Raw genomic sequence first — 13,416 nt, forward strand, 5'->3', positions numbered from 1 at the left:
TGCTATTTCGATAACCTCTATTGTAGCCACAGAGTAAGAAGGATAAAGCATCAGCGGCAGTATATAAAGTGCATAGCAATGTAGCAGGGGCAACTAACTGAGCGGTGGCAGCTTGCTTATCGCCCCGCAAGTGTCGGCAGCCAGAGTGAGATAGGGATAGTGCGGCAAAAGAGACAGAGAGAGAGAGAGAGAGAGAGATAGGAAGAGGTACATAGAGAGAGAGAGGGAGAGGTAGCTAGAGAAGGAGGGCACAGGAAGACGCACCCACACTGCAGTGGAATATCCCGCCGCGCTGATAACATTTGAATTTTTGGCTTGATTTATGGCCATAACACGAAACTAACTTACTGACATATCGGAACAAGCTACAACAAAAAAGAAAAGCCCAGCCAGCACTGTGATAGTACAACAACCACCATGTATATCTATACAGCAATTTTCACGCTGACGCAAATTGAATCGAGTGAATTGGGGCATATTCATTTAGACTGTCTTTAAGTTCCACAAATATCGACAGCTGATGTGCGAGCTAAAAATAGTTTACTGATATTTTTAATTAACTCTATCTATAAGTTCGGTTACTCAGTTTATAATCGCAAAAACACACAAAAACGATTTTCAGCAACTATTCAGAAATCATCATTAAAAATTGCAAAAAATAAAATTTTTTTTGTAAACACAGTTTGATTGGAAATTTAATTACGAACTCGACGAGGTATGCCATTCGATATTTGGTCCAATATTTCGAATGTTCTAATCAAAATACTAATATTTATAATCGCAAAAACACAGAAAAACGATTTTCGGCAACAATTCCAAAATCATCATCAAAAATTGCAAAAAAGTTTTAAAAACGATACTCTCTGCTATTTCTTCCCGGATGAGCTTCGCATTTTTCATAGCTGCTTCACATATTTGCAAAGCGTTTGCTAGTGGTTTAAGCCCTTTTATTGCATTCTCCAGATGGCGATGTGGCGTTCTGCCATTACTGGTCCTCTGGTCCTCTGGTCCTCTGGTCCTCTGGTCCTCTGGTCCTCTGGTTCTCTGGCCCTCTGCAATTCCCTCGGCTCCTTCACTTAAGATCTAATAAACTTTACATTTGTTTGGCTTGGTCTACCCTCATTCAGTCTGCTGTTTGATATTGTCTGAGTCTGAGCAGCATTTTTTTCTAAGGTCCTCGAGGATACCATTTTTTATGCAAAGTCCTCATCTGCAGTTGGCCAACTTGCCTCCATTGTTGACTTCTACGTAATGCCTGTGCTTTTTGTGGCTTTTCGACTATTTCGCTCCTCACTCATTTCATTTTCGGACATTTACTTGGTCCATAAGTTTGTCACTGGCCCTTTCACTGCCTGTTTCCTGGCTCCTCGGCACTTTGACATCTTAAAGTTTATCAAATAGTGGCCACAAGTTGTGCTGCTTTTGTGTATGTATATTTTCTGCGGTCATGCTTTTGCGGTTTCTTCAGCTCGTTTCTATATTTATTTATGCAGATCTCTGTTTTTTTTCCAAAACTTTTGTTTACTCTTTTTGTGCACCGAATGCAAAAAAGGGGGGGTTATTTTCACCAGCATTTTTGTAATTAAAAATTGTTATTTCCGCATACAACGCGCTGTATGCGATATGCATTTTCAGCGGCTTGGAGCATTTTTAATTAGATTGCGTTTTACGGGAATGGTTCCTTCGCCATGACCCAGTAAAATTCAAGTGCATTCCACGGATACGAGTATCCACAGCCAAGGACAAGGACAAGTACATTTCTATTATTACCACCCGTGGTTAGCAGTGTGGTGGCTCTGGTTTAATTAATTTTGGGACTGCAGCTTGTCAGTTATACAACTTATACTGCATGCGAGTGATGATATAAGCTGCCGACTCGTTATCAGCGTATAATCATTTATGGAGAGTGACGCACATCCACCGCCGCATTCCCAGCCACATTGGGTGCCGCATCCAGGGGCAATTAAACGCCCACCGAAATACCGATGGTGCTGTTGGTGATGATGGTGCTGTTGGTGCTGTTGGTGGGGCATAAATCACACAAAACTATTCCATATTCCGAACTCTCTATTCCCTTTATTCACAACTCCCGACATTTACACGGAAACACGCTTATCGGGGTTTTGGCGGCTGATTGCCACTGCCATTGCCACCGCCGACTGCCGACTGCCTGTCTATTTGCTGCCCTTCAATTTTATTCAATAAGTTTCGTTTATGACTCGGCCACGCTCTGGCTTCCTCCCACCATCCAACATTTACCATCTATCTATGTGGATATCCCACAGCTATTGTAGCTAATATCGAACATGGCTTTTAATTGAATTTCACGCGCTCACCATAAAGTTACAGCGTGTCCAGTTCGCAACTTTATGGCTGCTGTGGATGGGATATTTATATCTGTGTATATATATACATATATATATAGCGTGCGTCTCCTTTAATTGCCATCGCTTCTTGTTATGGCAATCGTAAAATCGGGCTCTGTTATTGCAGTGTTCCTAGTTTATAATAATAATGATAATAATAATCGTAATAATGGACAGTGACATCAGTGCGTATACGTTATGCGGCGAGTGCTTGTAAAATTAATCGAATACTATATTAAACGGAATTGTTCATTAGCTCTCATGTCGCTGGCTCAGTGCGAATATTAAAGGGCAAACCTATATACGATTTTTAATTACCACCTGATAATTGCGATCCAAAATCGTTATCATGCTGATAATTATTGGGCTAAAGGAAAGGCTTCTTATCTACATTTGATGACGTATGCATGTCTTCTCGATAAGCAGCTCTTCAAAACACTGTCGTCGTTTCCGTGCTGATATTTTCTATGCCATGGGTTTGACTTGTCTAGGTATTAGCAAGTAATGTATCAATTGACTTATAAATTAATAAATCAACTGCTTTTGTACCTCCAATAAAATGCCTTAACTAAAATAGTCTGCAAGTATCAAAACAGCTTTTACAGCATGTATAGTTGAAGATTTAAGGTTAAAATGCAATTACAACTAGATGTAAGAGTAGTAAAAAAAAGGATTAAATTAAGATGTACATTCCCAGTATTGTGCGTACTTCCTCTTTCCGCTCCGAGTTTATGAACCTTTTCTAAGGAACCCCCTTTTGATTGTTGATTATATTTGACTCTGGAAATCATGTTATCAAATTTCCTAGCTACTTTAGTTATTTATGGCTTGCCATAGTTAATTAGTCACTTGGGCAATGCATTCTTTGGTACCGTATCGCTGTGGAATATCTTTGGCTTGACAGTGTTAAAAAGGGGGCGTTATAAATTAAATTATAGCTAATACGCCAGGTGATTTTTCTTTGGGGGTGACTCAAGTGCAATGCAGACGAGTGAGTTACCAACCAGCTGGATGACAGGAAGCAGACGCGGAGTGGCATTGGAAATTGTTTTACTACGGGGCCATTTACAAAACAATTACACTTATTTGTGCGCCATTTAACAGCTCGTCCTTCCACTGACAATCCATCAGCGGCTGTTTCTCCCCATTCAGCGAAACTCTGCGGAACTCAAGGGAACCGAAAGCCGGCTGACGCTACTCGACTTCATTTCGTCCTGACAGCTCTGAGTGGAAATGAACCCTGGGGCCAGTCGATCCACTAGGCGAAAAATATTACAAATAGCATTTGAAATTACAATTGAATTAACAGTAATCAGTATTTGGTTATGGTAATTCACGATCAATTTCTTTAAAATATGTCTTCTTCACAGGTTTACCAGTATGCTCTTTCCCTTTAAAGTCCTGATTTCCAACTTTCTATTTGTTGCACACAAATTTGTTGCAGTGCACCTATTTCCGTTGCAAAACACTTGCCCCAAAAAGACTGCTTAGTATGCAGCTCAGCAAGGAGGAGAGCCAGCGACAGCTGACGAACTGCATACCTGCAATGGCAGGTAAATAAAATTAATCATACGCCCCGTGGCACCTTGGCGTTCATTTGAAGAATTTGGGCAATTCAATTGTTAACTTTGTGAAAAATTGAAGATTTTATTACCCATAACTAATTGTATTACAACTAAGCATTAACATATTTTTATTTTACTTAATTTTTGATATAATTTAATGAAGTACATTTGTCTTAAAAGTTGGTATACTTCTAATGAACGCTTTACCCAATATATTGTTAAAGATTTTGAGCGGCTTAATTTCCTATCACCTTAAATCTTTCTTAATTGGCTTAACAATGAACTGATTCTTTAGAAATGAGGCAATAATTTATAAATTTGAGCATTATTCATAATCTCAAGAGCAAATACAATTGGTCTATCCTTTGTTTGCCAAAGGAAAAAACCCTATCAATCGAGTTCTTGGAATTCTCGTAGTGAGCTAAATTAAAAGTACGAGGAATTTCTCCCGTTGGCGTTTCCTAACCACACACACACTGCAAACGAAGATGATAAGAGAGTTTGGTGCTCAAAATGATTAATGTGGCGCAAATAAATGAATTACCATTTAATAATAGTTAATAAAATCGGTGTAGACAAGATAGGCGTAAAGATAAAGAATGCTTAAGTGAAGAATAAAATTTATCTTGTTTTATGAACTTGGTAATTTAGTTAAAAATTTCTAATTACTTATGGGTGGGCTGCCATTACGACCTTACTAATAAATAGCGGAAACCCAAATGGCGATGGCCAAAAAATAAAATATTTTGGATTTTCAGGAATTTAAATGTCAACTTTGTAAAATCCGGTAAATAATTTGGCAGGTTTCTCGCAAGTTTTGTTTGTTTATGCTAGTCAAGTGATATGTGTTCACTTCATCAATTTAATTTAACTTTATCCTGACATCTTTAATTCTTCAGACTTAACACTAATATCATGTTATATTCAGTTTTTGCGCGCTCAAATATTTTTGATATTCTAATTAAAATTAAAGTAAGGGTATTGTTTATATAATAATATCTATTTTTATAAAATTGGAAAATTAATATTTTTAATCTTTATTTATTTCTTGGGAGTCCCCATCTTACTATGAATTGCCCAATCAACCGCCATCCAGAGATACTCATACCAGATGCTTTTTAATGGTTATTATCTGGGTTATGCAAACCTGATGGCGGCAAGTGCCGAATAATAATGATATCAGAGGATTTTTCGCATTAAAAACTCGTATATTATTAGATTAACATTCATTTCGGTGGGGCTAAAATTGAATGACCTCTAATTGATGTCCGATTTAAGCGGGGACAACTCAAAAGAGATTCCCCTTGCCATTTAGTCGTTGCCTGATTGTTTACAGATTCTTCAAGGAAATGAAAGTAGACATAGTCCGGTGCGTAGGCTGATTGTCATACTGATACGTCTTATCTGCACTAAGATAGGAGAAAAGCCCCTGCGATCGCTAAGTCTGTGGCACCCACAGAGTTGGCATAAATACGTTGCCCAGTAGCCAGTTGGGAGCAAGTTTCAAACGAACCGTACAGCGAACAACAACATGCAGTCCCATCTCATCGCCATCCTGCTGGCCACCGTGGCCATCGGATCCTGCGTCGCGAATCCCAATCTCATCTCTGGTCCTTCGCAAATGCTCGAGATAATGAGAGCCACCAGCGAGATGCAGCGTAATAATCCACAACTGGCCGGTCAGTGTTTCGACTACTATTATCCTCTTTTGGAAAACATATATGACGATTATCAGAAGGAGTACAATCGGTGCATCGCTGTATTCGAAGGCGGTAAGGCGGAGGTTAATCAGCGATACGTGCCCATTGTCTGGGGCATCAGCAATACCACCTTTGTCAGCTGCATGAAGTTGCTGGACTGTGATTACCAGAATAGCAGTCAGAACGCTCTATCCTGTTACGCCGAACAGGTAAGTGTTTAGTTATTGGATTTTTGGTAACTCTGAGTTTCCCAATAACAACGGAGGTAGCCTTGGTCGGCTAAGCCTAATTCACTGAAATTAACAAATATTTAAATTTCATTTTCAGGGTCCAGTTGGATCCAGGGACTTGTCCAGTGTGGCTTTCAATGCTTCGACCCAGGTCAGTTCGCTGCTGCAGCAGATCGAGCAACTGGAATTCACCCGTGATCTATGCTGCAATACATCGTCCAGGAATTATGAAATCCGCTTCACTGAGGCCAACCAAAATCTTCAGAAATGCCTGTCAGGTCTGAGTCCAGTGCCAGAAAGTAGCACCACTAGCACCACTAGCACCACCACCACCATCACCACCGCTGCCCCCGTTTCCACCGTTCCCACCGATAGCCCCACAACCATAGCAGAAACCACATCCGCACCAATTATAAGTTCGTCCACAACGAGGGCTCCATCGACAGTGGCGCATTTCAGTGCTGTTGAAAACAGCAGTGGCAGCAGCCAGAACCGATTTGCCAGAAGAGTGGAAAGTATTTTGAAACATATTGTTTAAGAATGGAGCAATATTAAGGTCCATATCAATAAAATATTAAACAAGAACATTGCAAACCGACTATATTAATAGTGAACGATTAATTAAGGGAAATATTATGAGTATACAGCTTTTTTGACCATGGCATAGCAAAAGTTAACTGACAGTTTGGATCTAGAATATTTTGTGAGCTGAGATTTTGTTCAAAATTATATTGCAGTATATTTCAAATGACTTCTAACACTACATATAAAACTAACAATAATGCGGATGAAGTGTATGCCATTTAAAATTCCAAGCTAGAATAATTTATTTTCCAGGAATGCTCTTATCTTCGTCTGAACAGCTTTCACCGGTTTTCCGTAAACTTCTCATTCAATTGAAAAACAAGCCTAAGGCCTTTGACAAATGGCAATGGCTTAAGGACTGGCTGCAATCTTCAAGCCAAACAGATGGAATCAAGTGATGAAGTCAATCTGGGAACTCAAACGAGAAACTAAAACCCATTGCAACTTACTTAATTAACAGACCGATCTAGGTGGAAAACCGAGTAGGAAACCAACCTGATGCGATGCAAATAAAACTTTTTGCATTTGCCATCAGTCCAAGTTTATCAAAGATTTGCAGGACACGAGCAGGGGCGGGGATAGGAACGGACAAACATGTAAATCAGCCTGGGAAAACTTTACCCCGGGCAGGACAAACAAAAAAGGACAAGGAAAGGGGGAAATCTAGGACGGGACACTTTAAGGTAGCGGTAACAGTTAAATAAACAGTAGAGCCATTTTCCTAGCGGTGTTTTTTATTCAATTTTAATTGCGTGTGGTGTTATTGTTTGTGCAGCTGCCGGCGGCCTTGTTGTCACTGCAATTAAAACAAATTAGAAGCGCTGTGCAAAGGGGAGATTTCACTTTGCCAAAATAAAGCCAATAACTTGGCAAGTCCCAGTATCCTGCATCCTTGCATCCTTGCAGTGTGGCAGCCCGACAGCCTGCCTATTGGTTGAAAGTGCGATACCCAAAACACACACACTCAAAGGAGAACACGCAATTAAGATATGCAAATTAGAAGTTGTCCTTGCACCGGCAGCTCCTGTTTTCCTGATGCCATCTTCACTCCACTGGGCTCTAATAATTATGGAGAGGTATGCGATGAATACGGCTTTAATCTGCGCCAGCCATCTCAATGATAGATTTTTATTATTTTATTTTAGGCAACAGTATTGGTTTAAGTGAGTCATTAAACTTTTTCAAATGTAATTATTGTGTTGCCTGTAAGTGACCGACAAGCGATTTTGATAAGCTTGAAGTGTATATTGTTCGGTCATTAGTCATAAAAATTATACCAAAATCAAGTAATCAACCTGTGCCCGAGTATTGACTCGAAAATTAATTGACAACGGTTGGGAAATCCTAAAATCCGCCGTCTATTAATATAACCTTCCAGATCGGGACACTCAACCCTAGCATGCCTACTTGTTTACTTTTAGCCAAGTCGAAGGACTGGTCGATTTTCACCAATACAATTCAATAAGATTGAATAAGATTGTATCGGAGTACACCGATACCTTCAAGAGCTTTGTGAATATTCCAAGAATCGATGTGTAAGAAAGACATACATATAGACAGCACGTGTGTTTTCGCACTATAAACACTCCAATTAGATTAGATTATTTATTCTAGCCTTAAATTCCCAGCAATGTGCTTCCCTTTTCGTAAGCACGGCAAATTGCGTATGAAGATGAATTCTAGAAAGTATAGACTTCGATCGAATGCTGATCTAGGTGAATAAAAATTTTGGGAGCGGGGTGAAGGAAACCCTTGAACTGGATTTGCCGGGTGGGTCCCAATTGAGTGACGGTTATAAAACCGATAAGACTGATAACTACGCTTGGCTTTTTGAGATAGCTCGAGTGATAGGCTAAAGCTGAACAATAACATGGCAATAACATGCGATTTTTAATGGAAACCAAGGCAGGAATATTATTTTATGGACCACTCAATTGCGACGCCTATAAATACTGCAGGTGCTAGGTGGATCCAATAAGTACGAATCGATCGCTGGAACAGTTGAAACGTGTTAGCTCTTTCAAAAATGCAAGTCAAGTTGTGCGCTATCCTTTTGGCCATTGGCCTCAGTCAGGTCGTGGCATATCCTCCAGTTCAACTCAACAATCCGCACCAGAACTTGGTGAAGTTCATGATCCAATCCCGTGAAGTCAGCAGCAATAGTGATCATACCCTTGAGTGCTTGGATTATTACCTTCCCCTGCTCGACGAAGTTGTGGAGACCTACAAGACCGATCTCAATGCGTGTTTGGATGAAGCTTCCTCGGAAGTCGCGCAGATCAACGACAACACCAAGGATGAACGAGATGCCATCGACGCCTCCGCCACCAGCTCTTGTGCTGCCCTCACCGTTTGTAGTGCCAAGGAAGCCGCCGAAGAATACTTCAAGTGCTACAGTGAAGCCGTAAGTTGACGTTAAATGTGTTGGCAAACTCGAACAAGAAAACCAGTCTAAATAAATATTTTAAATTTAATTTGGGCTTGAGCGGATTTACTGTTAGTAACAGTTTACTAATTTTCCCATGTTCTCCTTTTCAGGGTACCAACAACACCAAAACCATGTTCACCATCTCTGCTAACGCCTCCGAGCTGCTGGCCGCTGTCCAGGAGGAAGTGCGTCTCATCAAGGTGAAGGAAGCGGTGTGCACCAACAAAACCCAGAGGGCCTATGGAGAGAACTATGGTGCACTTTACGAGGAGCTAGGCGGCTGCATTGGTGGAGCTCCCATTCCATCGGAAACTACAAGCACACAGTCCACCTCCACGGATTCGTCGACTGACTCATCCTCTGTGTCCACCGAATCCTCTACTGATTCGTCCTCCGCATCAACCGAATCCTCTACTGATTCCTCGACCGACTCGTCCTCTGCTTCAACGGAATCCTCCACAGATTCATCGACTGATTCGTCTTCAGTGTCCACCGAATCCTCTACTGATTCATCATCGACAGATTCGTCTTCAGTGTCCACCGAATCCTCCACTGACTCGTCGACTGATTCGTCTTCAGTGTCCACCGAATCCTCTACTGATTCATCATCGACAGATTCGTCTTCAGTGTCCACCGAATCCTCCACTGACTCGTCGACTGATTCGTCTTCAGTGTCCACCGAATCCTCCACTGACTCGTCGACTGATTCGTCCTCTTCGTCCACCGAATCCTCCACTGATTCGTCTTCTGCATCCACCGAATCCTCCACTGATTCATCCTCCGATTCCACCGCATCCTCTACTGAATCCTCATCTGTTTCCACGGAATCCACCACAGAAGACGGTAATAAGGAAATGTCACCTGAGGAGGACTTGAAATCCGTCTCCACTCAGAACAGCAATGACCTCGAGAAGATTCTTAAGAATCTGCGGGTTTGGTTCAAAAATCACTAAGCCGTCGTGCTAATTTTAAATATACACATTAACAAAAAAGCCCAAATAAATATACATAAATACTTTATTTATTGGAAAATAAAAAGAATAAGTGTTTTTTTCTTGGGTCATCTAAAAAGTGCTTAAAAGTGTAACTTCGTAAGCGAACACTGAATAAAAAACTTGAAGAAAAGTACCGTGTGATTCATTGTTTAACCCACTAAAGATATCCCCTGTTATCAAGCTATAGTCCTCGTTGAGGCGCCAAAGTACAGTGTTACCCACCACTTGACTAACCACCTGTTAGCAAATCAATTACTAGCGGTCAGCCGATAAGCTACCAACAATACTAGCCATTACCAATGCCAGATAACGTGTCTATTTATGGAGGGTTGGGTCAGTGAAAAACTTATTAAAAATGAAATCGGAAGAAATCATGGCCGATTTTGAGAACACGATAGCAACTTAATTAGCTTTTAATCAGCATGATTTAATGATTTCTCAATGACAGTTCCTACTAATTATGATGGAATGATAGAACAGGGCTATAAAAATATGAAGCATAAGCCAGTAGCATTCAGTACGAATTCGAGATCCGTTAAGTCGGTTAGTTAAGTGAAAATACCAAAAATGAAGTTCGCTGTTGCCCTGTGCCTGCTTATGGCCACCAGTGGTTTCGCCATGGTTCCCAAGCATCCCGCTGACCTGGTCTCCATGCTGGCCCGCCAGCAGTTCGCAGTTCGCACTTTGATGGCCGCTCCCGAGGCGCGTGATGAATCGACCCTGATCAATGATTGCTTCAACCACTACCTGGAGGACCAGACCAACGTGATCATGGGCTACAACCTGCAGTATACCGGATGTCTGAGGAGCGCCCAAAGCGGCCGGGACGAGCTCACCAAGGAGAGCGCCTCGGAGCGCCAAGCCCTTCTGGAACGCACCAACAGCATGTGCTACAGCCTGACCCAGTGCGATACCCTTGTGGATGGCCTGGAGTTCTTCGATTGCTACCGCAATGCCGTAAGTATCATGAGTCACTAATATATAGCTGTGAATAACATAGAGATCTCGGGAAGATGATCAACATCTTCTAACACCAACGATTATGAATGGAAACCTCTTTAAAATGTGCCTCAGCAACACATTGGTCTAGACTTTTATTCGTATGGTTTATTGCTTGATTAGAGTGTAATCAATAAGCGTGCCATTAACTCAAATCCATTAAATCGCTCATGTTATATAGAGCGTGCATAGGATCTATTGTATTATTAGAGGACTGTTGAAGTGTTTTATAAAGTCTGACACTCTTAATCATGAACAGTAATTTACGGAACATAATTATTAACATGCGTGTTCTTTTAGTCCTCCGACAGCTACAAGGTTATGTTCACCCTGAACAGTGACTCCAGCCTGGACTTCAACCGCATCAGTGCCAAGTACCAAGTGATCGAGACCGATCTTACCGCCTGTGTGGATGAGGCTCGCTTGGATTACGCCCACGATATGGACTCGTGCGACGAGAATCTGACGATCTGCTTGAAAGGAGGTGAGACTGAACCGACCACCACTACTCCTGCGGCTCCAGAGACCACCACTACTACTGAGGCTCCAGTGACCACCACTTCTCCTGCGGCTCCAGAGCCCACCACTACTTCTGCGGCTCCAGAGACCACCACTACTACTGAGGCTCCAGTGACCACCACTACTACTGAGGCTCCAGTGACCACCACTTCTCCTGCGGCTCCAGAGCCCACCACTACTTCTGCGGCTCCAGAGACAACCACTTCTACTGAGGCTCCAGAGACCACCACTACTACTGAGGCTCCAGTGACCACCACTTCTCCTGCGGCTCCAGAGCCCACCACTACTCCTGCGGCTCCAGAGACCACTCCTGCGGCTCCAGAGACCACCACTACTACTGAGGCTCCAGTGACCACCACTACTACTGAGGCTCCAGTGACCACCACTTCTCCTGCGGCTCCAGAGCCCACCACTACTCCTGCGGCTCCAGAGACCACTCCTGCGGCTCCAGAGACCACCACTACTACTGAGGCTCCAGTGACCACCACTACTACTGAGGCTCCAGTGACCACCACTTCTCCTGCGGCTCCAGAGCCCACCACTACTCCTGCGGCTCCAGAGACCACTACTCCTGAACCTACTACGACTAGCGAGCGCCCACCTGAGGAAGATATCAACAGATTGCAGCGTTTCGGTCAGAGGAGGTCTTGGAACCTGTTCAAGCGCTTCTTCTAATCGTGAGGAACTTTTAATTATTTATTGCATAAACTGAAAAAATTCAAGAACCGCGAAAGTCGTAATAAAATTGGCTGCGTATATAGCGTAGAATACTTTTGGGTTCGATTTCAAATTGCTTTCATAGAAAGGTGAAAGCAGTGACGCCCGCAGGATTTCAGCAAAAGGGGTCCCAAAAATATCAAGAAAATGTGTTACTAGTAGATTTAACTTTTGTTAAATGTTTAGAAACTGTAAGAATGGTTTTTCATTTAAATTGCAAATTTATTCAACCAAGTGGGCTTGCAAAGTGGATTAACCCTCTTGAGTGCGACACTGGAAGTAATCTTATCGCTGATAGATGACGGAGTAATGTATCTTGCATGCATATCTCCGAGTGAACAAGCGCCACACCATGGACTACTGGTGTTTGGCACTACTCTTAGATCAGGGAGCTTCGATCCACTGGACGACACTGGCAATCATTGTGCACGTTAGAAGATAAGTGGAGCACCTGAACTTGTCATAAATAACTGGCCTTCGGGCCAGTTCAATAAAACCGATTGGCGTAGAACCGAGTTATTAGGAAATGATCAATTAGACGCTCGGCACTTGAGCGTTTTCGTTGGGTCTTGGACGCATTCGAGACTGGCGATCAAATGGAAGCACGACGTCGATTTTTAAGAACGGAGACCCGTTGTCGCCTACACGGGGTACATTCTCTATTGTTGTTTGCCCTATTTTTGGGTTTCTCAGAGGCTGCTGGAGTCCTGGACTTGCTCACCCCCGAACCGGATCTCACGATAGACGAGTGTCACGATGAGTTCACCATCGCGTGTGCCAACGCCTCACAAGTCTTCTCCGATTCCTACGATTTGTGCGAACTGAATGCCAATGAGACCATCATCAATCTGGAGGTCGATGTGGAACTGGAGCGACTGCAAATCGAGTTGGGATCCAGTGCGGTGTGCGGAAATATGCAAATCTGCGACACATTGGTGGACGATCTGGACTACTTTCAGTGCATCAACAAAAACGTAAGTTCCAAATTTAAATTCCAAATCGATATATAAAAATATAAACAAACTCTTTTTTAGGGAATCCAAAACCTAGACATTCTGAACGAAATAAATTACAATGCCACGAGTGCGTATACACGGCTACATGAGGATTACGATGCAGTGCATCGGGCGTTTCTGCTTTGCGGACTCGATGCCCAGAAAAAGTATATGGAGGACATAAGGCAGGCCCACAGAGAGCTCACACAATGTCGATCGGAAATCGACGAGTTTAACGAGTAATTATTTCTTATCTGTCACTAAAGTAAACAAAATGATTAAGGGTGAATAAACACCATCGTATAAGCAGCTAAATC

General features: G+C 42.4%; 4 protein-coding genes and 1 long non-coding RNA gene across 5 annotated transcripts; all 5 read left to right on the forward strand.

The window, feature by feature from the left end:
* The first annotated feature begins 3,261 nt into the window (after positions 1–3,261).
* Positions 3,262–4,589, forward strand: LOC120321080. The gene is made up of 2 exons (XR_005560626.1): positions 3,262–3,674; positions 3,737–4,589. It is a non-coding gene; the product is annotated as an uncharacterized LOC120321080 (long non-coding RNA).
* Positions 4,590–5,421: 832 nt separating this feature from the next.
* On the forward strand, positions 5,422–6,446 carry LOC6531158 (cell wall integrity and stress response component 2). Its single transcript, XM_002091951.3, has 2 exons — positions 5,422–5,840; positions 5,959–6,446. Exons 1-2 carry the CDS (start codon positions 5,463–5,465, stop codon positions 6,397–6,399), a joined length of 819 nt encoding a protein of 272 aa, XP_002091987.1. The 5' UTR covers positions 5,422–5,462; the 3' UTR covers positions 6,400–6,446.
* Positions 6,447–8,424: 1,978 nt separating this feature from the next.
* On the forward strand, positions 8,425–9,999 carry LOC6531159 (suppressor protein SRP40). The gene is made up of 2 exons (XM_002091952.4): positions 8,425–8,850; positions 8,985–9,999. Exons 1-2 carry the CDS (start codon positions 8,473–8,475, stop codon positions 9,825–9,827), a joined length of 1,221 nt encoding a protein of 406 aa, XP_002091988.1. The 5' UTR covers positions 8,425–8,472; the 3' UTR covers positions 9,828–9,999.
* Positions 10,000–10,376: 377 nt separating this feature from the next.
* Positions 10,377–12,152, forward strand: LOC6531160 (proteoglycan 4). The gene is made up of 2 exons (XM_002091953.4): positions 10,377–10,826; positions 11,169–12,152. Exons 1-2 carry the CDS (start codon positions 10,437–10,439, stop codon positions 12,060–12,062), a joined length of 1,284 nt encoding a protein of 427 aa, XP_002091989.3. The 5' UTR covers positions 10,377–10,436; the 3' UTR covers positions 12,063–12,152.
* A 508-nt stretch (positions 12,153–12,660) lies between these two features.
* Positions 12,661–13,414, forward strand: LOC6531161. The gene is made up of 2 exons (XM_002091954.4): positions 12,661–13,078; positions 13,139–13,414. Exons 1-2 carry the CDS (start codon positions 12,701–12,703, stop codon positions 13,340–13,342), a joined length of 582 nt encoding a protein of 193 aa, XP_002091990.1. The 5' UTR covers positions 12,661–12,700; the 3' UTR covers positions 13,343–13,414.
* The last annotated feature ends 2 nt before the right edge of the window (positions 13,415–13,416 follow it).

Source organism: Drosophila yakuba, chromosome 2R (genome assembly GCF_016746365.2).
Source record: "Drosophila yakuba strain Tai18E2 chromosome 2R, Prin_Dyak_Tai18E2_2.1, whole genome shotgun sequence".
Lineage (NCBI taxonomy): Eukaryota > Metazoa > Arthropoda > Insecta > Diptera > Drosophilidae > Drosophila > Drosophila yakuba.